Genomic DNA, 25,879 nt, shown 5'->3' with positions numbered 1-25,879 from the left:
AAAGATTAGCCACCATTTAAAAGGAGATTGATTATTTTCACACAGCTCATTTCTTTATAAATAGAGTGGCTACAACCTAGCAATTTAAGCCTACAAGAAGTTTGAAAAAATAGTGCTATAAGTATTCAGCAAATAACTTTCTTTTTAGTATCTCTGAAAAAAATTGCTACATATCTATTTCACTTTTACAGGTTTCTTGGATTTTTGTCAATAGTTTTCCCAATACCTATTCAGATCTCAGAGCAAACTGCACATTTATGCTTCCAATATAATGAATATAGGAGGAACAAGCAACTCTCTATTCAAAGAAAAAGCTATACCTTGGTGCTAACAGCCCATTGTGTTTGCTCATTCCTTCCATTCCTTTAGATAATGATTGGACAGAATTCTTTGGCTCTGAGGAATTTCTTTCTACTTATTGACCGAAGATGCCCAGGGCAAAATCATGATCTGATTGGCCAACTCTCTAGCTTTATAGTGCAGGAAGGGTAATATTAATTGCAGATCCAAAGGTATGCTTGCTGTACACTGCAAATATTTAACTTGAACTCCAGGAATGCACCAGGCTTTCAAATGTCAAAAACTGACAGCCAACATATTTACTAATTGATTACAACAGAAGAGTGCTGGAAAGGAGCCACTTCTCTGCATTATTCATGGTGTATCCTATGAGTTCCTTGCAACCTCTGGCATTTTACAAAGGTGCAGTATTAAACTCGTGAAAATGCAGATACTTTTTAAAGCAATGCAAAACAAAAAGAACATACAGCTGTGAAGAGAGCAAGAACAGCAGTCAGTGCAGCAATGCAATGACAGCATACAGAGGTGTGTAGATAGGAATAATACACAAGAAATGAGAGAAATAAGAAATAACCTAATATATATAACTATAAAAGCATAATATATATATATATAATATACATATAATATATATAATATATATAACTATTAAAGCATAACTGTGCTTCAATATTTCCAAGTATAGAGATTTATTACTCTGCAAAGCCATCACAGTATCAATTTGCATAAAGCTGTGGTAAAGTATCCTGACAGAAACACAGAGAATATCAAGAGAACTCTTATAGTATTTAGCTTACTGGATTGCAGACATAACTGAAAGATAAAGCATAAAGACATCTGAAGTGTTTACAAAACCCAATAAAACACCACAGGATAATAATGAAATGTTTCAGTGTATCTAAAAATCAGCAAGCTCTAGAGGAACACAAGAGGATCTATTCCCAATCAACCAGGAAATACCATGAGATTATATTGTTTATAGAAGTTGCAAAATAAGAACATGGATTCAGCAATACACTAAGCTGTTGTGTTTTATATTCTATATATACACACGTACATGTTGTCAACCATTTCAAGAGCATTAAATCTAGTTTTCAAAAGCTGATAAATCCTTGCAAAAATAACCCAGTTATATGACAGAATCAATCCAAATTTATATTATTGACCAGATGTGCCTGTCTGGCTGTCAGTATCAATTGGAGACAGCAGGCAAGAAATCTCAATCATATTTTCGACTTCTCTGGGAAATTGACAGCACTAAAAACAAGACTCTGAAAGACTTTCTAGAGATACATTTAACTGTTTCACCTTGGATTCTTCAGCATTTGTTACTGCATCTGATGGTGATTACCACTGCCAAGAAATTCCCCCCCGCCCTGTACCAGTACACTGTAACACAGTGACCTGTATTATATATTTATATTTATAATTATATTTATATACACATACCTTAATACAAAGATCATTGCTGTAATGAACAACTTGGACAACATGTTTAACCAGAGTTGCAGCATAAACTACTCTGGAAAAGCTCTGAACCACATTTGAAAAACCCATAAATACCTTCTGAATGCTCACAAGAGTATTTTTAAACATTTTACTGAATGGACCCTTGTTCTCCCATTACAACAGAGATTAATATAATAGGGAGTTCTCTTATAACAATAGGGAATTCTGAAAGTACAGTCTCAGAAATACTTCTGGACTATTACTACTCTGAGACACAGAGCAGTTACAGCTACATTATTTACACTGCCACTAAGTGGCAGAAGATGAAACGAGAACAGACAGAAGATGACAGTCAAAGTGCTTTGAACATATTGTCTTTAACAATAATAGGGTATAAAATTAGGAAGCTGATACTTCAATTGCCTCTCAAACCTTGACTTGTCATTGACAAGTCCCTCAGTCCTGAGGAAAGCACAAACAGATTTGAAGAGAAACTACTACATAGTTCTGAAATTGTGAAACATGTATAGAAGCCCCTGATAAGAACTGAAACAAGTGACAGGTGTGTAGATAAACTAGGAAGTGAGATACAGCAAAAGGCAACAAAAGCCATTGCACAGAACTGGCTGCAAGCCACAGAAGTTCTGACAAGAGGTGATATCAACAGAGGTCCTGGTCAGATTTGTGAGGGAAAAAGCAACAGTACCTTATAGAGACAGTCAAATGGAGACATGACATGTCAAGGAACAGGAAGGGCAACCATCATAGTTTCTATTTTCAAATGAATAATACTTAAAGAAATCATGTTTTGCTGGTAGGCTGATATAATAACAATTTATGATGTAGGCTGGTCATTTAGAAGTTAAGAATGAGGTAATTTCAAAAAATTGTCCAAATAAGCATTTAGGATATGTGTAATATTATGTATTACAACCTTAGTGACAGCTGCTAAAGCACCAAAGCAGAACACTGAAAGTTAATGAATTAATGGAAGCTGTCCCTGAGATATTTTCCTATAAAGAATTTTATTAGATTTTCTTAAGAAAATAATTTTTTAAAAAACCAACCAACCAAAAAAAGCCAACAAAAAACCCCTTACAAAAGTACAAAATCCAAATGCATGTTAAGATGTACTTAACCTGAAAAATAAACAGAAGGAATGATTTCTTTCTTAAACAAGAGAACATTTAGCAAATATGCTTCTTCCCTGTTCACTTATGTAGTTGTTCATGAGCTAACTTCAGATGACTGTTATCTAAGTAAATGAGGAGATTCTCTGTTTTATGATGTATTTTACAAAACAGATTCCATACAATATCCATGGAGTTATCTGTAAGATGGGATAACCGTAGCCTAGCTAATAGTAAAGTCCTGTTTATACTTCTTGCAATGTTGCATAAAAATAGAAGACACAAACATAGTACAAAGCATGCAGCAGGGAGAATTTATTTACACAGATCGTGTAGAAAAAAACAAAGATCAACTATCCAGTTCTAACCTCCCTTCCAAAACAAATCCTTTATCACAAGCCTTTAATAAGCAGACTTGTAATAAATGGGCAGGAAAGAAGACTGCTGGAAAAAAAAAATTGACCCATCTTCAAATCCATCCCCTCTTGAAATGAATGAGATGAGAATCCAGGAAAAATAAATACGAGAGAAAGCTTAGAAAGGAAACATGACATTCACTCACATAAAATTTTCTGGATATTCACTCAAGGCCATATCAATGATATTCAAAGCATCGTGATAATGTTTCTGGGCTGATAGCAAGAGTGCAAGGAGATGAAGAGAGTTGGCATCATCTCCTTGTAGCTGCAGAGCCTGACGAACATAACCCAAAGCTTCTGGTATCTGATTTAAAAAAAGAAAAAAAAAAGGCAGAAAAAGGAAGCATCACTGTTAAAAGTATTGCCTTTTATTTGACTGACATCCACAAAAATTTCAAAATGCTCACTCAGGTAACATGTAGAATTCTATTCACTCTTGTAAGACACTACTCAGAAGTTTAAAATAGGCCTGATGCTCTACAGTAACACTGAAAATTAAATAATACATTAACCCTGGAAAGTAAGATGAATGTTTTTATAAAACAGTTACCTTCAGCCCCTTAAAATATTCTCTTTCCAGTCCTAGCTGTATTTCTATATGATTGTGAAAATATTTTAATTGCAATGCTTAACTGAAATGCACAGCAACAGCAACTTTTCTTTATGTAGAATTTCATTGTCTCCTCAGCCGTCTGCAGTTTTGTTCAAAGTACAGTAAGTGTTAAAACTAAGAAATTTAATTAAGCAACACAAGTATTTTGGAATTCAAAACAGAGTCATAGCCTGTTCCTCAAAAATATTTTGTGCTAGTAAAGTGACAATCCATTCCACTCTTAAGTGACATAGTCCAAGTTCTGCACTACTCATTAGCAATGAAAAGTAGTCACTAGAGAATATAAACAACTGTGCTCAGGGCTACTTCGTGAAATAAATACAACATAGGAAGAGACTTACCATGGTACACAGAAAGCAGTTCCACATTAGCCAAATTCATCTGATGTATGGTAGAATGCCTTAAACATAATAGCTGTACAAGCTGGCTAAGCTCTGATCTCTTTTACAGTGATAAAGTATTTTCCAGTTTTCTTAAACACTTCTTTATAATTTTGTCCAAAATAATCAAGCCTCACACAGGTATTCAGGATGGGCACAGATATTAGCAGGTATTCAAGAGCACCATAAAGATTGTTAAAGACTGGATTCAAGAGCTCCCCTCTCTAGGATCTCAACAGAGATTACACATAATAGGTTAAAACATTTTAAAAACTGACTTTTTTTTCTCTCTGTCTAGCAACATAAATGGTGAAGTAAGTGGAATGATTTCTGTCTTATTTCTGATCCTAGAGCTGGAAATAATGGCAGAATTCTGGAGAACTGCATAAGACTGAAGGGGTTTGGAGAGAGTATTTCAGGGTTTTTTCCATATATGTGAATATGTGCACAAGGAAAACCACGTTTTTATTGAGGAAATATTCATCTCTAATCATCAACAGATACAAATTCTGATCTTTGTATGGCAGCATGATGCTGCACTTTTAAAACAACTAACCTGTCTGGAAATGGCAAGCTGCAGTGCCAAGTAAAATGCTGCCAGATGATCTGTTGGAGACAAACTGTGAGCCCTTAAAAACAAAGAAACAAAATAAAAATTAATTTCCCCCTGTTCAGACAGGTTAGATAGACCCATAAATGCATATATATTCATTTATTTATATTCAGATCTCTTCACTACATGTATACTCATATTTTGATAAAAGTGGTGCTCATTTCAGCAACTTTTCTTATGCCTCTCAATCATCCTTGATTTAAAGGAAGTACCTTGGGACATGAAAAGTCATTTTCAATAGAAAATAATTATGTCATTTCTGCTTAAATCTTAAAATAAATCTTTAATACAAAATGATTCTTCAAATAAATTATACTCCTAAACAAACACTAGATGTCATTACTTAGAATATTTATAAGAAAAATTCATTAAAATAAGTTTTCTTACAGAAAAAAAGGGGAAAAAATCCAAACATGAATTCCCCAGAACACCATGCCTTTAAAGAGATGAATAATATCAACTTTTTTCCACTTTTTAAAAAACTATGTTTGTTATCTTCTTTTTAATATTTTGGTGAAATGCACACCCTGAGTCTTAGTCATTTCAGTATCCCATGGCAATTGTCCTTGTAATACACTCTACTATTTCCCCCTGTAACACAATCTTTCTGCTGCAAGGTGAGAGCTTTTTAGCAGGGGGATGCTTGAGCAGAAGGACAAAAAAAAATTATGGCTGTATCCCAAATGATGTGTAGTAAGTACTGGGCAGGAAGCCTGGGACTATTTTTTTATTTACATTTGTTGCATTCTTTTAATGGAGTCTCACTTAGAACTCTAATGTGCAATAATCATCTTTGGAACATCTAGTGAGTCACTTCCGTTGGGAGGAAGCATCAAAACTGACCTTTAAACCACAAAAGCCACAGAGAACTTTCTGCTTCTGACCTGTGCATTTCTGCCCTCTCAAGTCCAAACAGCTGTCCAGGTCCATTAGCTTAGTAACTACACCCAAGATGTGTCAAAAAAGTTTAAAGTTATTGAGGGACAGCTCCATATTTTGTTAACTTCACCTGTAAATTGGAGACTAGATGCACAGGTAAAGCCTAACACGGTCCAGGACCAGTCCTTTTTTTAATTTTAATTCACAAATTAAGCAATACTAAACAAGAAGAAGAGATTTTTATTTAGAGAGTACATCTTCAGTAACCCAAGCTTCAGATAGTGAAAGAATTATTACTATTACTATCTATCTACCATTTGGTGAGTTCTGTGAAACTCTAATTCACACCAGCTACTGGAAAAGTGCTGAAAGTCTTCTAAAATTTAACAAAAAAAAAAAAAAGTTAGTGAGAAAAACACCCCTCAGTACTGTGTGAAGACAGCAACAAACACCTTCTTGAATGGCCACCAATGCAAATTGGTAAGCCTTGAAATCTGACTCAGACAAGGGTCCAAAAGGCAACTGTATATCTTCAGCACCTCTATTTCCTCAGGAACTGGCCCTCTAGGTAGATGATTTTAAAAATCCACAAAAAAATTTATTGGAAAAAAAAAAGCACATCAAAATACCGAGTCCAGTAGAGGTTGCTTGCTTTATGAACTGGTAGGAGACAGAGAATTTAACTTCCATCTCCTGGAAAACTTATTTTTCAGATGTGGTAAGAGAAAGTAGGCATGACTGGTGTGCTGGGTGAAAGACAATGTAACACACAACCAAATAACAACATTTGAACAGAGATTGAGAAAGAGTAATTTCACAGTGATAAGAACTGAACATTGGCATGACCGGGCGCTGTGCTTTTACTGGCCAGAAAGCCAACCATGTGTTGGGCTGCATCAAAAGAAGTCTGACCACAGGGCAAGGGAGGTGATTCTCCCCTTCGACTCCACACTGATGAGAGCCCACCTGGAGTGCTGTGTCCAGGTGTGGGGTCCCCAGCATAGGGAGGATGTGGACCTGTCAGAGTAAGTCCAGAGGAGGGCCACCAAAATGACCAGAGGGCTAAAGCACCTCTCCTTTAGAGACAAGCTGAGAGAGGTGGGATTGCTAAACCTGGAGAACAGAAGGCTCAGGAAGATGCTACAGCACCTTCCAGTACCTAAAGGGGTCCTACAGGAGAGCTGGAGAGGAGGTTTCTATGAAGGTATGTATAGATAGGAAGAGGGGTAGTATCTTCAAACTGGAAGAGAGTAGGTTTAGATTAGCTATTAGGAAGAAATTCTTCACTATGAGGATGGTGAGGCACTGGAACACATCCTGAGAAGTTGTGGTTGCCCCATCCCTTGCAGGCTGAAGATGGCTTTGAGTCATCCAAAAAGTTGACTCAGAATTCTGAGAATCACTATTCTGAACTGGAGAATAGGGTCAGCAGACACTGAACTGGAATGGGTTAGCTTCACACTATGGTCCATTTCATCCCTTGCTGTTTCAAAGAACCCTCAAAAAAAAGCAATTCACTGTTAGGGTCTCAAAAGTAGTGAATGCACAGAATTGGTGAAAAATGGTTAGCATACTATTTTTGAAACAGTGATGATTAAGTCAGTAGTTGTAAGAGGGATAAGTGAGGAAGTGAGGTATAAACCAAGAGGTAGAAAGCTCAGTTTCAACATGGAGAAAATACTGAAGTAGTAAAAAACCTATTAAAAGCACGAAGGAACAGAAGAGCAAAAATATGTTAAAACATATGTTTTAACATACAAAGGAATTGCTAAGACAGGACAGAAAAAAGAAGGACCAACACATACCACCCTCACTCTGAAGTTACCTGCAAAACACTTTTTCAACCCTATCTCCTCAGATATAAAATCACCACCAAAAAGCCAGGGCTTCATTTTCACATTAACACACAAACCTGTTTCCCTACATTTAGGCTTATCTCACCAAAGAAGGGTTTTCAAAGGTATATAAACATAAAAGACTTATTTAGATACCGCAGCACTTTTGCCAGCTTTGTCACCAAGAATTGTTTCTTCCATAATTGGGGTAGAAATGTCCTCATTCACCTGTTTATTGTCATTTCATTTGCAGAGTCCATGAAAATGAACTACTGTCATCCCCAATGGCACTGCTTCCAGGTAATGCACCTGGGAACATGACATTTGCACTGCCATTGCCTACACTGTTACCTTTCCAGACAGAATTTTCATTTTCCCCTAGCTTACTACCTCAAAACCTGCACTTCACCCTCAGCCCCAGCAGCACAGCCTCCATTATTGCTCTGCTTCTACAGAGATAATTGCAAAGGCCTCCTATACAATCTGATCAGTGGACAGCTTTTAGAAACATTATCTCATTGAACCATGGCTTGAAACCTTACACTGTGTACTTTTTCCTACTAGATGAAGATATTTGAGCAAATATTTTATACTAGAGAGCAACACAAATGTCTTTAAATAAAGGGAAATCCTTAGAAATAAATTTAGGTAATGCTGGCAGAAAATGATGGAAATAAATGCTAAAGAAATACATTCTGTTCTCATGATGGGAGACTCCCAGAGGTGAGGTTGTCATTACACCATCTTTTACAAGTGTCTCTTTTTAGAACATAATAAAAGCTTTGCACTACATATAGCAGAACAAAATGGAAAGATCAACACCCACTTACCTCTGAAATGCAAGAAGAGCCTTTCTCTGCAAGACCTCTTGCATCCCTCGCAAAGATGCTGAAAAGGATATATTTAATCAGTGACACAAACAATGAGGAGATTTCATTCCACACACTAATTGAAGAAGCTTTTATACATTGACTGAAAAATGGTTGCACACAGAAGATTTAATGTCTATCATTCTGCCAGGTATCCTTCTTTAGGCAGCATTGGAATTTCCAAGTGTGAATGCTTATTCCTATCTTACCATCAGTAGCCTGCAGACTGTAAGTCAATCCCAGTGCCAAGTAGCCTTTTGCTTTGAACTCCGATGTTTTGTCCCCGAGATCAACAACTGCTTTGGCAAACCTTTCAGCTTCTTCCAACTGGAAATATTACAAAACATCCATGTCAATCTAAAACTAGCTAAATCTTACATTATAATGATAAGAATTCTCAGAATGCTCAGAATGTACATTATGCACACTGAACCTGTTAAAATCTCAGCCATGATTGCTTTGAAGGAATACTTCATTTTTTTATTAGACTTAGTCTTCTTGCAAAATACTGAGTAAAAACCACAGATTTTAAGCTGAAACACCTATTCCTATGATTGAGAGAAATCTGGCACAAAGCACTTACTGTGCTTTTGCCTTTTTTCTTCTTTTTTTCTTTACTAGAAAGGTATTTCTGGTCCATATATGCCATCTACCATTTTTTCACTTTATATATAGAGTTCTTGACCCATGAACCATTTATTTAAGAAAATCAATCACAAAAACTATGGCTCCTAACCTGTAAAAAAACAGTATACCATGCAGAACTCTGCTTCAAATACTGTATTGCTGAATGAATGCAAACTCATAAACAGAGAAACACATAAAAAAATCAAGGTTTAGCTGCCATGTTAGCACATTATTTAATAATCTAGAAAGAAAAAAGCCCATTTGAATCCATTCCAGTAACTGTAAATGCTAAGTACAGTAAGCTAGTCCATACAGACTCAATCCACAGGGAATAATTTACAGAACTAGGATATACCTTAATTAAGGCTGTATTTTTTCAGTCTCAACAAGTCATGTTTGTGCTACTGCATCATTTTCTCAGTTTATATATGTGACCTTTCCCTTCTTTTTCAAATATACTCATTCTTGTAAAAATTACACAAGTATCTTGAAAACATGATGATCTTTGATCACTTTAATGTTTTTGTACAGATACACCCATTCCAAGTTTATCTAAAATACTCAACTGTCCCTATTACAAATTCATAAACCACAGCTACCTGTAAACATGGTACCACCAGAAGAGTCTCTTGATTGTAAGAGATTTGTCTCATTATCTTCCAGAAAGTTATTTTTCCCTTGCAGAAAATAACCAAAATCTAAGTTGCATTTATGATCTTCCAGTCTTCCAGTGTTTCAACTTCCATATACTTTAAGCAATGTCTTAGACCAGTATTAGAATATGCTACCTTGATAAACATAACCTCTGTCAAGTATTTCAAATTAGCTATTCAAACAGGGATGTACATGTGCATGTACATTCTGTGCTGTGTTTTTAGACATGCCCAAGTGCATGCAGTCACTGTGCAAAAGTATTTGCTGCATCTCTAAGTCAAGATTTTAGTACAGGTCTTGCTGAGAAGACAGAAGGCAAAGCTTACCCAGTGCAGAGATCCCATGCAGAGCTTTGCAGCCAGGAGTGGAATCGTTGCATCATCTGGTTTCAAACGTATACATTCCTTCAAGACTTTAACAGCTCGAGCAGACTGTTTAAAACATTTTCCATTTAAATTACTGAAAACATAAATGTGTTTCACAGATACACAATTCCTGTTTACACCATTTACTTTTAGTTTTCCTTTGTGAAGTAGACATTACTACACATTTTGTTGACAATTGGTCAAAGCTCCTCAAGCCAGTGAATGACAAGACTTTAGACACGGCTGTTGTTATTTAACTCCTACAAACTTTCATTAAGCATCCCCAGAAGAATGTAATTCCAATAGTTCACAATTTAGTTTTGAGATGCATCTAAAACTTTGCTAGGGCTGTAAACTTACAGCATTTGAGCCAGACAAACAAAAGAGAAGGAGTGGGACAGCGTTTTTTAAACAAGCAGTGTTTTGGTGTTCTTTGGGAGTCAAAACAGCACACAGGAATAGGTCTGATATAAGATAGAATGGCATTGCTCCTCTTTTTTTTTAACTTATTAGGCTCCATCCAATCACAGTTTGGAAAATAACTCAAAGTAAATAGAGTTGGAAGAAAAATCAAGTCTCTTCAGAACCCATCTGTGCTGCTACAATATTTCCTAAGGAAAATACATTCCTTTCCCCCATTCTGAAAACAAGTAAAATATCCCATTGAAAATTATATTTTAGAAAATTAGTTGTTTACATTACATAATGAATGTATTTTCCATAACATGACAGCAAAAAGCAAAAATAACTGAAAACAAAGAATTGCATCAAAAAGCTTAAGTTCCTGGTTTATATAATTTTTTTAAAATCCATTAATTGCACAGAATACACAGTCTCAAAGGCAGCAGTATTAAAGAAGATAAAGTCAGAAATTTCCAAAGGGGAAAAAAAAAAAGAAGATCATCACGAATCAGCATTAATTTGTACCTAAGTATAAAATAAATTATGTCATCAAAAGCACACTTAAACAAGTTTTACAGGATAATAGGATCTGGTATAATTCACTGTTTGTACTCAACCACCTTATTTTAAGATTATTGGCAAGATAGCTGTTATCATCCTGTAAGTTAGAAACCACTGAAATAACAAAATTCTTTGTACAGCACTGGGAACAAATTCAGGAGTACAGCATACTTTGTTGATTCAAGAATTAGTATTATTTTCAAAAACACTACAGATGAAAATTATGGAAATGCTAAACATTGTTATCAAACACGATCAATACAAGAATTATATGAAAAAAATTAAACTTACTTTTCCTGCTGCCATCAAGGACAATGCAAACTGATACCAGAGATGGAACTCTTCAAATGCAAACTTCATGGCTCTTTCTAAACACTAAATATGGGGTGGGGGGAAATTGTTATTTAAGCTCATGTTCTTCAATTACTCAGAAGACACACTAGTATTAAGATTTCTTACAGAACCTTATCTAACATACATGTAATAAAAAAATTAAATTATTCAAATATATTAAAATAGCTGCCAGATTCTATATGGAAAAGAATTTAACAGGTCTGGAAGACATCTCTTCTTGTAGGACACTTAGAAGCTCAGTATCATGCATCCTACAAAGTTTAAAAAGAAATTGATTGCAACCAGAGTACTATTGTTTTGAAAAGAATTAACAGTATAAAGTTCCTTTATCTAGTTGAAGCTCCCCTAAGGAATTGAAAGCCCATTATATACAAACTTGATAAAAACATGAGCCCTTTTCAGTTAAGAACGTGACTTGGCATTAGAACAGTTTAACAAGGATGAGACAGATTTTTGATCATTTCATATTCTTATATAACTACCAACTACTTCTGTAAGTAATCAACTACAGCTAAACCAGGAGGGAGCAATAAGATACTGGAACTGGTGGGTGAATACTATTTCCATAGTTAGAATAATTTCCCAATTTCTGATTTAATCTATAACAGCTCCACCAGAGCAATCAAAATCAGCTCAAAGACAATGAAGACCTAAAAAATTAAATGCCTATTAGATAACTGAACAGAATGTTTTAACATTTCTGAATATGTGTTTATTACAATACTTCAAATTTTAAAAGTTACAGACTATTGGGAGCAGGATTTGAGGGCAGATATCTTCTACTCACTAAACCTGCAATGTTCCCATAAATATAATGGTTCTTTAACATTCTAAAAAAGACAAAAAACCCACAACAAAAAGCCCTGCAAAAAACCCATCAATGATACCAGACAAAATGTAAGAATCAGATTTGGAACCCAGGGCTGCTCTATCCCTGCCTAGTTGTTAGTCTACTATATCAAATTGAAAGGTTGTCAGTCACTTAGAGAAAAAAAGAAACCAAAGTTTTCAAGGTTTTTTGGTCTCTTGTTTGTTTTTTTAAATACTTGTTGACATCTTTTGTTTAAGAAGTTCTTGACTGAAATATATGGATGGCCACTTCTTGCACCTTTAGTGCAACAACCTAAAACTACACAAAGGTGATTGTGTCTGTAGTGACAAATAAATGGAAATATTCCTGATTAGATTATGCTGTAGGGTTGGTCCTATGTGATCTTTGCACTCCTTTGTTCTGTGAAACACCTTCCATGGTACTGATTTAAACTGACTTGTATCCCAGCTGGCAGTTATGAAGTACTTGCAAGAAAAAGAATACACAAACTGAGGGTTTAACATTATGGGAGATGCAGATAAATGGGTGACCATCAACGTATACCAGAGAAAAACTAGAGCACTTTTTTTCCATCTTTTTCTTAACAGAAGTCCTCATATATGGTAGAGACAAACCATTTCTCAACAAATCAATTCCTGGGTATGCCTTCATATTCTTTCTGGAGACTAATAATTAATTGTGGTCGGCAACAGTACCCTGCTGCTGGGGGAGCACTGTTTCAGCAGTAGAAAGATCTGCTCTGCCCAAAGAGCTGTAGCTGTTTCACAGGCATACAACTGTTAACAATACTTGGCAGTTTCCTGAAGAAGTTGCCACAACCAACAAACACAAGCATGCTACATAATGAAACAGACACTGAGGTAAGTAACACACTTCCCAAAGACCTGAAAGTCTTTTAATTAACTTTTTTTTATTTTCTTTTTATTAACTTCAAAACAATTATAAACTGTAAGGACCATGGATCACCTCAAATATTGAGAAATGTAAAAGAAAGTTTTCCTCTAAAATCCTTTTTCATTCATTAATAATATTTTTTCTAGGAAATTATATTTATAGTTTCTATATCCAGAACAGCTTTTATTTTTTGCCATTCCTTCTTGCTCTCTCCATTAAATGTGTACCCTTTTAAGCAGATCCACGCATCCCCACCTAAAAATCATGTGCATTTCCGTGGCATTAAACATTTACCACACCTTCCATGCAACTCTTCTTGTTTGGCCACCTCAAGTCACTTGTATAAATTTAGACAGTAAACATTTTGGGGTGGAAACTACCTCCTGTATTCATAAAGCAGTCAAAATAACAGTGTCCTATATTTGTTTCAGCCCTTTCTTACTACCACAATTAACATGATTAACAGAAAACAGCAAAAATGCCACAGATGAATATTCACTACTATTAACAAACCTCTGAAAGCATTTCATACTGGCCTCTTCTTCCCAAGGCTATTGTAAGTAAATCATAGACTACAGATGCACTTTGCAAACTGATGATGCGATCATTCTTGTGTTCTGGTATTCTGCTCAGTACAGCATCACGGTTAGCCTGAAACACACCACAAAGAAAGAAACCAAGGCAGCCATTATAATCCAAGCTATTTTTTCACCCCAGTTACTACCATTCTACTCAACCTTACAATCAGTAGTTGCTATAAGGGATACAAAGATATCTGATACTAATTTATAGATAGAAAGAATTACCAATTTTATATATTAGTGGCAAGACTGGTGTTTCTACATGGATCTATTTTTAATTACTTCATTCTAATTCCATAATCTAAGTAATGTATTTAAAGTTATTGAAGAGTTCTCAGAAAAAAAAGAGAAGGTATATTTTCAATGTAATGGATATACATCTACGAAAATATCTCTTTATTTTTTGTGTGCTAGTTAAACACATTAAAAGGATCTTCAAGTCCTCTATTCCAGCTTCTGTAAAATAAGACAATCAACTTGTTTTCTCTTCACAACATTATGACACTCATCTCACTTGTGAATGGTAACATGCCCAGGATAACCCACTATCACCTTCAGCAGTTACTACTGAGAAGTGAAAACTGATCCTGGTTCTGGGCACAGCTTTGGAATCAGGCCATGTTTGCAGTAAGAGTTTGAACTTTCAAACCTGTTTTGTGAAAGGCATGTTGCAAACCTAATTCCTTAAGTAAAGTGTTCCTTTTGGGAAGGAAGAAAGCTGAGCTAGAAATGGATTAAATGAATTGACCATGGTCACAGAGAAACCATGTTCAAGAGCAAAGAACCAAATTCAGGTCTCAGAGTAGTTAGTACCTCCCTGAACTACCCAGTGCTTCTCCCAGTTTATGATCAAGACTCTGAAAACACATTATCTTGCTATCCTATCTATTTCTAGTTTTCTTGGTGTTTAATATTCCCATTGCACATTGGTACAAATGCTAGTATATCTGGCAGTCTGCAATCAGAAGTCAAAGATACTTCACTCTCCTTATCCCCCCTCTTTACTTTTAATTTCACAGGGCATGGCCCCCTTAGCATATTTACTTAAAATCACTAAATTCTAATAGGTAGCTTATTTCCTCCTCTTTCAGATGCAAAAAATGACACACAATAAGGGATAATAGATTTTTTCTCCACTTTAACAAGGTAACATTTTAAGCTCTGAACAAACTCAGTACATCTTTAAAATCAGAATAAATAAATACTGAAAATTTTTCTAAGAGATACATGGAATGTAAACTGCACAGACATGTCAGGAATTATCAACTGAATAATCCACATCTTAATTCAAAACAACCCCACACATGCATGCACATACACACACACACACACCCAAAGAGATATTTTGCTTTCTTTTGATCAAGAAGTCTTTGGCTTTTACTTTTTACACTGCATAAATATTCAGTCAACTTCAAGAACTTCTTTTTAACTCCACCTCTAATCGCTATTTGACTCAGCTCCTTGCAAGTTTTGAACAAGCTGTGAACTAGCACTTCTTTTGAAACAGTGGTTGACAATGCCAAAGCACAAGGATGTCTCATAATTATTACAGATATCTTGTGAATCTGAACACTCATTTTCTTGGTAATTATAAACAGAAAGTATGTAGGAATGGAAGTGCTAGGTATTTCAGAAGTGCCATGGTCTCAGACACTGTGGTGGCAGTCAAACTGCAATGCCTCATCTGGCCACACTTACACCTGTAACACACTTGAGCAGTGTAACTCAGTGCAGCCTCAGAGCAAGGAAGGATGTGCTCAGCCATTTTCCCACTGGTTAAGAATCTCCCACAAAGCTGAGCCCAAGAGGTGGTGAGGAGTGACACAAAGTCTAGTTGGAGGCCAGGAACTAGTGGTGTGTCCCAGAGATTGATACTGGGTCTGATCCCAAGCGTGTTTGCTGAACTGGAATGCCAAAGGGCTGAGCTGCCACGCAGAGGGACCTCAACAGGCTGGAGCAGTGAGCTGACAGAACCTCAGCAAAGCCCTCAGCAAAGTCCTGCACCTGGGAGGGAACAAACCCCGGCACCATACAGGCTGGGCACTCCCCAGGTCAAAAGCAGCTTGACAGGAACACACCTGGGGGTCCTGGTGGACACCCAAGGTGAGCAGGAGCCAGCAAGGTGTCCCAGCTGGAAAAAAGGCCATTGATAGCCCAGGCAGCATCAGAGGAGTGCTGCCAACAGGTTGAGGGCTGTGATCCTTCCCCTCTGTTCAGCACTGGTGAGGCCACACCTGCAGTACTGGGTCCAGTTCTGGACTCTCTAGTACAAGAGACATGGAGCTACTGGAGAGAGTCCAACAAATGCCCACCAGGCTGTATTAGACACCAGAGGAACTCTTCTATGAGGAAAGGCTGAGAGAGCTGTGACTCTTCAGCCTGGAAAAGACAATGCTCAGGAGGGGGGCCTTATCAGGGTTAGAAATATCTGCAGGAAGGATACAAGGAAAAGGGAGCCAGGCTCTTTCCAGTGGTGTCCTGTGACAGGACTAGAGGCAAGAGGCATGAACTGAAACATTGAGGGTCTCCCCTGAAGATCAGGAACCTTTTTTTCTTTTTTTTGCTCTGAGGGTTAATGAGCAGTGGCACAGGCTGCCCAGGGAGGCTGTGGAATCTTTCTCCTCAGAGATACTCAAAAGATGTCTGGAGAGAGATGCAGCCTGCTCCAGGTGGCCCTGTGTGAGCAAGGGGCTGGAAAAAATGACCTCCAGAAGTCCCTTCTAAACATAATCATTCTGTGATTCCATTACCACAACTCAGCTGACATGCAGCCACACATACATGCACCGTTAACTTGAGGATGTCAGATCACAGAACCACAGGATGCTTTGGGTTAGAAGGGACCTTTTAAAGATCATCCTGTCATGATGGGGGACACTTTCCACCAGCCCAGATTGCTCAGAGCCCTGTCCAACCTGGCCTTGATTGGGGTGTTTTCTTACTAATTCACAGACAATGAAAGTAAGGGATCATAGTACTTTAATAACACAATAGCATATCAAAACACCAACCATTACTCAGTCTTCTGTAAGTGCTATGTCTTTCCCAGATACTGGTTTTAGAATCATAAATCACATACCACTTCACAAGTACTACAGCTAGAAAGTTAGCATGCACTAAGCTGAAATAACAGGTCTCAACTCTCAGAAAGGTAAGTTTGTAATGATGTATATTTTTATGCTCAATCTTCCCCTTTTCCCCCTCCAAAACTAATTTGAACAAATGACTGAGCCAAAGTAAGTCAATCATGTCAAAGATTATACTCCCCCGAAACAAACTCTTTTGCCTGAAATAATCTGCAATAATTACTGTAAAAAATTTGAAAGCTTGCTAAAGGTATATGCTCTACAGTGACAGCATTTGATATAATTAGGCAGAACTAATTCACAAAGGAAAAGCTGTAAGTAACCTGAAATGACACTTAACAAGGCAGTACTTTTAATTTGGCTTTTGGCTTCTTAATGATGATATGTAAGGAACTACACAGCAATCAATAGTCAGATCTTTCACTTCACACCAAGACCACAGCTCACATCAGAATTCTCTACATCTTCACTGCTGCACATTACAGAGACACAGGCAGCACCTCTCAGTGCTAAGCATATACTGCTGCAAAACCAACATAGGATAAGTGGAAATGTTTGCTCAGCAGATTTTTCTGTCTTTGAAAATCAGAATCTAGACAGAAATTCTAGATTCTGTCATGAATACTGCAAGGCAGATCACTAGGAATGAGGAAAGCAGTTAGCACTACAATGTAAATATCTGCCACTTTAAAACACTTAAACTAGGACAACATTCACTAAAATGTTCTGATCCTATTTAACTGTAGCAAAACAGAAATTATGCCAAAACATGTAAGCATTTGAATCACCTGCAGAACTTAAAAGACTACATCTCATTGATGTGAAGTGAGACAGACTGCATGATGCCTGAGACTGTAGAGATTTCACCCCTCTAGCTAAAAAAAAAAAACAGCAAAAGCTCCAGCCTTTTATTTTATCTGAGAACATAAAACTGACATGGTATGAAAATGCCAGTATGTGGCAGTTGATTGATGACTAGCAGAAAATATGTCAGGCTGATAAAGGGCACAAGTAGACCATTGAAAGAAATCATTTACTGAGGAAATGGGGATATTTAAAAAAATAATTCAGTAGCCAAGACTGAAAGTCAGTATCATTAAAAATCCTTTACAAATTTGAGTGACTGAAGTTTAATGCACAAAGGAAGGTACTTTTTTGATGATGTTTATTATGCTCTTCTAGTAGTTTTTTATTTGCTTTTTACAACAAAAATAACTTAGATTTTGTGTCTGTCTGAATAGCAACCAACTGGTGCAACAATGCTTCATACTGGTAAGTGATGCTAAATGAATGCCAAGTGATGCCTGGCTTGTTCACCTGCCTATGGCTGGAACAAGGCTGGGTACAGCCAGCCCAAAGGAGAAAAACTCCATAACACTTGCAGACCTCATCTAGCTGGCTCAGAGGAACAAAAAATTTGAGTTTCAGAAATAACTGCCTGCTTTCCTAACAGAAAATAAAAGAAAAAGCAAAGGCTTGAGAAAAAAAAAAGGTCCATTTTAATTAAAAACGAAACAAACCAACCAAACCAACCAAAGAAAGCACACACATACAGCAAATACACATTCACTCTATTTTACCTACCATAGATTCACTAATAAGCAGCAACAGTAAGGCTTCTTCTGTATTTTCTTGAGGACAGAAGATGCTGTTCAAAATGAAAATTTAATTATTTAAGCAGAACACATTACTTTTATGAGTAATTCACACACATATATTAAAGCACTGTAAAAACTGGAAAATGTCCAAAAAAGAAAAGGAAAGTAACTTGCATAAAAAAAATCAATTGGTTAAAATGCATTTCCTTGCAATGCTCTATATTTGCATTTCAGAAAAGTTGGCTGAACACAATAAAAGAACAAAACTACCACAGCTGTCAGAGTTGAACTTATTCAAATATCCCCAAATTGAACATAATTTGACAACTGTAAACACTAAACCCATAGTTTAACTAGCCTGTTACACCTAATCTGTCTGAGCTCCATTTACATCACTGATTCAAGTGCTGGCAAGAGGAAACTCTCAGACAAGAACAGGAGAACTTTTGTATTTTAGGCTGTATGTGGAGAAGAACTTCTATCAGTCTTAAAAAAATTTTTGCTGATGCTTTCAATAGCTATGAATATTTTAAAATAGATCCATGACAATCTCCCCCTGTTTGCCTTAGCCACTCTTAGCTCTAAGTAGTAGAATTATTTGCTTGTGATGAAGTACAGTTCCTTCCAACTTAATGCTGAAGGTTTGCATAGGACTAGTTTCCAGACTTCAGTGCTTTCTCTGAATACTTGATACTTCCTGAAAACTCTTCTATGCTGGTGGACAGACAACAGTAATCTGCATTGGGTACTGGCAGGAATTCATTAATCCATCTGCATACACATTAAAAAAATCCCCCAAATCAGTGACTATGTTTTATCTGTTCAGCTTTCTTCCTCTAAACTATTTCGGAATTAGCCCAAGTAGTATTTCCTATTAATTCAGTCTATTAGGTCCACAATTGCCTATTTAAATGGAGAAAATTATTTGTTGCTGTTAGTAATCAATTCCTATGGTCCCAAGCATGTTTAAACTACAATACATTACAGACAGGAAACAAAACTTGTCTGACATTAAAACATCTTTTCAAGTTTTTTTAAAGCACTAGAAATATAAGCAGTAATTCAATGCCTGAAAGAAAACAGAAACTAAAAGACATCTTAATTCCAGGCAGTTTGAAAGCAACATTGTGAACGTATTGTGGTAACATACAACAACAGCTATGACCCCAGGGCAGCTGTTCTGTTGTTGTATTTTTATTTTTTAATCAATGCAACTGCTCACCAGATTTTTAAGAGTATTCCAAATCTTAGAATTTAGCATATAATTTGTTATTACATAACAAAAGAAATTTCACAACACAGTTAGTCATGAATAAGAACCACCCACGATAAGGAATGAGGAGTGATGAGGAAGCATCAGAGTGCTCCTTATTTAACAATCCACTCCTCTATGCAGAATTTAACAACCTGGAAGAAGATTTAACCTGACCAACTGACAATGGCACCCAGAAAGCAGAATTATGACTGGAAAGAGTTGCTGGAGAAATTATTCTCTCAGAGAAAGAAGGGATGCTGTCCCAGAAAGAGCTACTAAAAAGCCACTTATCAAAACAAAACCAAACATTATTTCCTCTAGCAATTTCAAACATATTTTTGTAGATATGTTGATGTTTGTCTCAAACAAAATCCTCCCCGTGCAGAAATTAGTGAGACATTTCTTTGACCTAAGCAAAAAAGCTCAGTTAAGTTGACTGAACTAATTTTCTGTTTGTCCTGATAGATGCAGATGCCCAGTGTAACAGGGCAAAAGAAGCAACTGAAAACATGAAACAGCTATCAACCAAAGGCAAACCATGGAAGTTATATTCATTTGAAGAACTGGTTCAAGTAAACTGAAGAAGCAATAACACACAGATCTAAAAAAACATAAATGCTATTAGCCAAATTACACCCATAATCCTCATAAGAACACAATGCAGTTATTTAATGTCAAGCAACATACTTAAAAAAACAGTGCATTGCAGATTCAGAGTTGGTGGTCAAAAGAATACCTAGGAAGAAATTTCCTAGACATCATTGTCTTTGACACTTGCTTTCAGTCACTGCTGGAGATGACATGCTTGGCTGGACATATTTTATGTGGTATGGTATTAACCAGTCTGACCTGATGAAAGGACTTAATTATATGCTCTGTTGAAATTGTGGAACTCCTCATCTGCACATGCCAAGAACAAGAGAACTAAACTGAACAAAATCCCACTTTTGCAGGAATCATGTTGCTGTGAAGGATGAGTTGAGAATGGAGAACATAAGTTTGAAAGACTGAGCCTGAGAAACCTGCTGTAATTATTCTGGATGCAGGAAGGAGAATTTCTAGAAGTCTTTGAAGATAAAGGCTATTCTACTTAATAATATTAAAGACACCATGATTAATGTGGGCTTGCTGCTGTGTAAAAGATTCATTAATGGAACTCTGAAACAAATACAGCTAAACAACTCAAACAGCATCATATTGCAGGCATTTATGTTACAATATAAAGATACTGTAAACACTAAAACAAAACATCCCTCCCTTAAGTAAGTAGGGCTACTTCCATAGTAAAGATACTAACTTCTAAGAAAAATTTCAAATTCAAGGAAATGGCTATCTATATTTAATAGTAATCCTAATGGTGATGAGTTTGGGAAAAAAAAGTTACATTTTCAAGAAGGAAGAAATATACCATAACTACTCTAGAATTCACTATGAGATATACCAGACAAAAATGAACCAAAAAGTATCACTTACCTGATTCAATGAAAGACTAAAACTGAATTAAAAGGTGGAATCATAAAAGAAATGCCAAAAGTAATCTAAGATAATAAGCTAAAAGATTAGCCTTGAAAAATAAACTAGCTTTGAAACTGCTAGATAAATTTCTAGATACGTTATTTTTTTCATAATGCTTCCTGGACCAACTTGAATCTCCATATTTTGAATCTTTCCTTTCTATGATAAAGCACAGAATAGATGTCTAGAAGCAGCACATAACTTTTTAAATGTGCAATATCTGATTTGCTACCCAGTTCATGTTTTCTTTTGTATGGCACACATAATAAGAGCTATTGAGTCTATCACATACACCAGGATAGAAAAAAAAATATTTCTACAATTGAGAACAAAAGGTCTAATGTATGCAGTGCAAACTTCCCCTGGGAGAAGCATATTTCTTCCCTGGCTCTCCTCAGGGAATCTATCTATCTACACACTGCCAAATTCCTTCTACATTTTCAAAAATGTAAACTAAATTATCCAGTACACAGGTAACAACTGCAATTATAGAAACAAAAGAGGTTGAAACTCAGCCATACTTCTCTCCAGTGTATACCCGTGGTCTCCTACTGAGTGCATAATTCTTCATATTTGAACCTTTTCGCAGTGGATCATCAAGGGGTGATTGGTGAGGAGGATCTTCCAGGGGATTCCAGTAACTCTGTTCACACATACCTCGTAACAAAATTTCTGCAAGTTGTCTTGCTATTGTCTGTAAAAGCAAAAGATAAATATTTTCCCTAGAAATGCTGAATACAAACTCTTTAAAAATGCTCAGATTTTTTCTAATGAAGACTATTTATATGGAATGTATTTTTGTACTCTATAACATCCAAAAAAAACCAGGCATGATGCTGTTTAAAAGGTAAAAGTACCCAGTTCAATTCTCTAAACACAAATAAAAATAACAGCAATAACAAACAATTTTTCCATTTTGTCAGTTAATCCAGATACTTCTGAAGTATAAACAACCCAGCTGCTGCTCCTAAGAAAATCAATAACCTAAGATGCTCAATAACCTCTACTGCCTCTTCAGACCTGGAGCAGTTGTTTGCATGGGAGAGAACACAGTGGAGCATTCCAAACTGCAGCCTGCCAAGAGAACCATGGTGAAAAACAGGATGATATTCCCTGAAGGAACTGCAGCCTGATGGAGGGACCTGATGCTGGAGCAGGGCAAAAGTGTGAGGAGCAATGAGCAGCAGAGAGGAGCCCATCACAACCCTCCACCCTCAGGCACCACTCAGGGAATGGGAGGGTAGGGAGAGGAGGTAGAAGAGTCAGAAGTCAAAGAGTGAAGTTGAACCTGAGAAAACAGGGTGCAAGGAAGGTGTTTCAGTTTTTTTCTTTGTTTCTCACCATCTCACTCTCTTTTAAGTGACAATATATTAATTTCCTCCAAGAAGAGCCTGTTTTGCCTGTGACAGTAACTGGTAAGCAAACTCTCTGCCTTTATCTTGGATCTATCTCAGACCTTTTGTAGGATATTTCCTCCCCATGTGTTAAGGAAGGGGAGTTTGAGGGCAGCTAGGTGAGCATGTGGCAGCCAGACAAGGTCAACCCACCACAGACAGTTATGGTCTGTGGATGAATGGGGCTTCTGACAACTCATACGTGAAGGTGCTGGTGTTAGCTGCTGTTAAAGCTCAGCAAGACTGAAACAAGGTTGAAAATCAGCATGACAAGTTCTACTTTGACCAACTATTATTGTCATCACATATTTAACTGGAGAAATACTTACATAAATATTATTAAATTAAATAATACTAATTTAAAGCTTTTAAGTCATCCAATAGTCCATAACTTGCAGGTTAATCTCCTCATTAATGTTTCACACACATGCACAGACCCCCCCATGACTACATATCACGATGATGAAAATTCAAAGGTTTGTCTATCAGAGCAGTAGAAAGAAGGCAAGATCTAAATTTGCATCAGAATTGGGAGAATTTCCAGTAACATTTCCCAAAAACAGATGTGTAATGTTTAAGTCACAGATAGCACCCTAAGATCTGCATCTTCCACCTTAACTCCCATACCATAAGAAGTCCTTCATCTTATCTATTAAAATTTGCAATACTATCCCTCTCCACTGAAAGTCTATTATTAAATAATTTTAATATATTTACTAGGAATCAGTTATTGAATTAATTAAGAAATTACTTACCTTCCTTACTACCAGTTTGGAAATTTTAAAGGCCCAGTATTAGGAAACTAATCTAGGATATTTTGAAAATAATTACATGACAGTAAAAAATATGAGCCTTTACTTTTTATTATATAAAAGATTCAAGGTTCTGACAATATAAGTAACAAATCTTCATGATTTTGCTTTTATGGTTTTCCCTGAAGAGGCTTTATAACTTGATAGCCTTCAACTTTATAGAAACCACACAAAAAAGATGCTTTCTGTTCTCACCCCCACTACCTTACAGAACATAAAACTACATTAACTCATAAATAGGGCAATTATAACTAAGGCTGAAAGTATGGTCAATCAGAGACCAGTCAGGTTCTAATTATAACCACAAACAAGAAAAAGGAATAGGGAGGAGACTGGGTACAAAACGTTCTTTACTTTAATCATTTATTAATCATTCTTAAGCCAGGAAATGTAACCTTATAAAGTGTTGGCTAACAGGTCCTTATCAATATGCTACATATCCAGCTATTTGTCTCTAACTCATCCACTGTATTTGTGCTTTCTCTGCCTACTGAAACTCAGATGGTAGAATAGGAAAGGGGTTTAATATAACTCACCATTCGCAGGTTTTGTGTAGTTCTTGTTTCGACAGCTCTTAGTAACTCTCTAAATCTACCAACTCCTCTTGTCAAGTTCCTGCATATAGACATAGAATTTGACAGTATTCCAACTTGGATGAAGTAACACCTTAAAATATTACTCAATAAAGTAGTTAAAATCATGCTACCTTTTTTTTTTTCCTTTCGTAGTCTCATTGCCTTTCTGTGAGATGGATATATAGAGATATTCATCTGGGAACCTCAACTCTGATTACTATAACAACATTCCCTGACAGTTTATTGAAAAAATAAACATTTTCATGATCAGTAGATAGATCAAGGGAAAGCAAGAAAAAAAGTAAGAAGCAACCACCTCAAAAAGAAAAAAGACGAAGTTGTTCTCATTGCTACAGTTGTTTTAGTTTTCAATTACATTAGGCTTCAAGTACAAACTTTGAAAAAAACCCAAACATTTTAGCTGCCCCTTGACATCTTAAAAGAAAGCAATACAAAACATAAAATTTTGAACTCCTTTTCAAAAGGACAAGAGCACAAACACTGTAAGGCCCACTGTGTGGTCAGAAGAGGACTGGGGGATCAGTGCTCTGTTCTTGACTCTGACTTGCTTTTCATGCAGCTTCTGCAACCGAAGTTTCTCCATCTACATTTCTTCCACATCTGCTGCCTGAACAGCTTTGACAGAGATTCAAGACCCTCAGAGGCATCATTGATACTAACACTTTTAGCAGGTCTGAACTTTCTTCTCAAACATTAGATTATAGTGAATGGTCGTATAGCTTTACCTTTATCTCATCTCTTTATCAGTTGTTTGGAGGTTTTATTGTACATAAAAGCAGTTGAGAATATTCTACTTTATATTAATACAATTTGTCTTTGAACTAGTGAAGGATTGGGTTAGCTTTAGGCTGTCCTGAACAACAGAATTTTGCAAAGTGAACACAACAGATAGGGCAACCATTTCACTATTTCAGGTTTAGTTACAATAGAAAATTATTTGAACAAAAGTGTATTTTGTGTTAAATCATTGCTGTTACATCACATATTGTCTTAAGATGTGATGTTATGTGCAAACTGCATAGCATTTACCTAAGACAGAGCCAAAAGAGACAAGAAATATTACATATTGTGTAAGCTTTCTATAAGTAAAAGCACTATTACACTGCACTATAAATCAGATGTTAAAACTGCCTTCCTTGTTGCTTGTCTGTATTTAAAAATATGTTTAAAATACTGACTTTTGTGCAGCTCTGTACAAATTCAAAAAAAAGCCAGCATTTTTATACAGGTACTTTCTTTCAACTCAGTTGCAGAATATCTGAAACTAGTGTTTGATGCAAGAGATCTTGCTATAGGACTGTAGGACTCCTATCACTTTACCTAGAGACCTACTCATTTATTTTATTCTTCAGATTACATGACAGCCCTCATCTCTGTTCTGTTTTACATAATAAAGATCATCAGGATATTTCAGAAACTTTAGTTTCCACACATCTTTCACTAGCATGGGCATCATCCTTCATCAGCACAAGTTCATCTTCTAAAATACTTTTATATAAAAGCTCATTTTAAAAGAAGTAGCATGACCAAGCAACAAAACCCATATGAATGGTTCAAAGTTATGCTAAAGAATGTTACGAGTTGGCTATAGAGAAATAATCACCAGTCACACAAGACATAAAAATGGCTTGTAAAAAGCCCACGTGCTACAGCAGAGCTTGACCACAGAGTGACCAGCTACTACATACTAAATAAAATTCATCTTGTGCAAACATCTGCATGGAAAAAACTGTGTGAAAAATTATATTAATTTATACATTTCAAACAGGCAGCCTCAGTAGCTGATGACTATTACACCAACTCCATACGCTAAGGAAGGACAGAAAGTCATTAGGCCAGATTTCAAGAAAACCTCCAAACTCATTT

General features: G+C 36.3%; 1 protein-coding gene across 3 annotated transcripts in view; it reads right to left on the bottom strand.

Moving 5' to 3' along the window:
• Positions 1 to 25,879, bottom strand: part of TTC7B (tetratricopeptide repeat domain 7B) — a 118,501-nt gene that overhangs the window by 54,478 nt on the left and 38,144 nt on the right. For all 3 annotated transcript variants that reach the window (XM_071426630.1, XM_071426628.1, XM_071426629.1), the window contains 10 exons: positions 23,954 to 24,032; positions 21,733 to 21,905; positions 18,428 to 18,491; positions 13,690 to 13,827; positions 11,388 to 11,471; positions 10,095 to 10,199; positions 8,697 to 8,814; positions 8,449 to 8,506; positions 4,848 to 4,920; positions 3,442 to 3,602 (listed from right to left, as the gene is read on the bottom strand). In XM_071426630.1, the coding sequence (XP_071282731.1) occupies positions 3,442 to 3,602; positions 4,848 to 4,920; positions 8,449 to 8,506; positions 8,697 to 8,814; positions 10,095 to 10,199; positions 11,388 to 11,471; positions 13,690 to 13,827; positions 18,428 to 18,491; positions 21,733 to 21,905; positions 23,954 to 24,032 (1,053 nt within the window). The remainder of the gene's footprint in view (positions 1 to 3,441; positions 3,603 to 4,847; positions 4,921 to 8,448; positions 8,507 to 8,696; positions 8,815 to 10,094; positions 10,200 to 11,387; positions 11,472 to 13,689; positions 13,828 to 18,427; positions 18,492 to 21,732; positions 21,906 to 23,953; positions 24,033 to 25,879) is intronic.

This window comes from Agelaius tricolor, unplaced genomic scaffold (genome assembly GCF_023055355.1).
Source record: "Agelaius tricolor isolate 1412-34295 unplaced genomic scaffold, bAgeTri1.0.p SCAF_5, whole genome shotgun sequence".
NCBI classification, from domain to species: Eukaryota; Metazoa; Chordata; class Aves; order Passeriformes; family Icteridae; genus Agelaius; species Agelaius tricolor.
The sequence above is the reverse complement of the archived record's forward strand: the minus strand, read 5'-3'. Positions and strand labels throughout refer to the sequence as shown.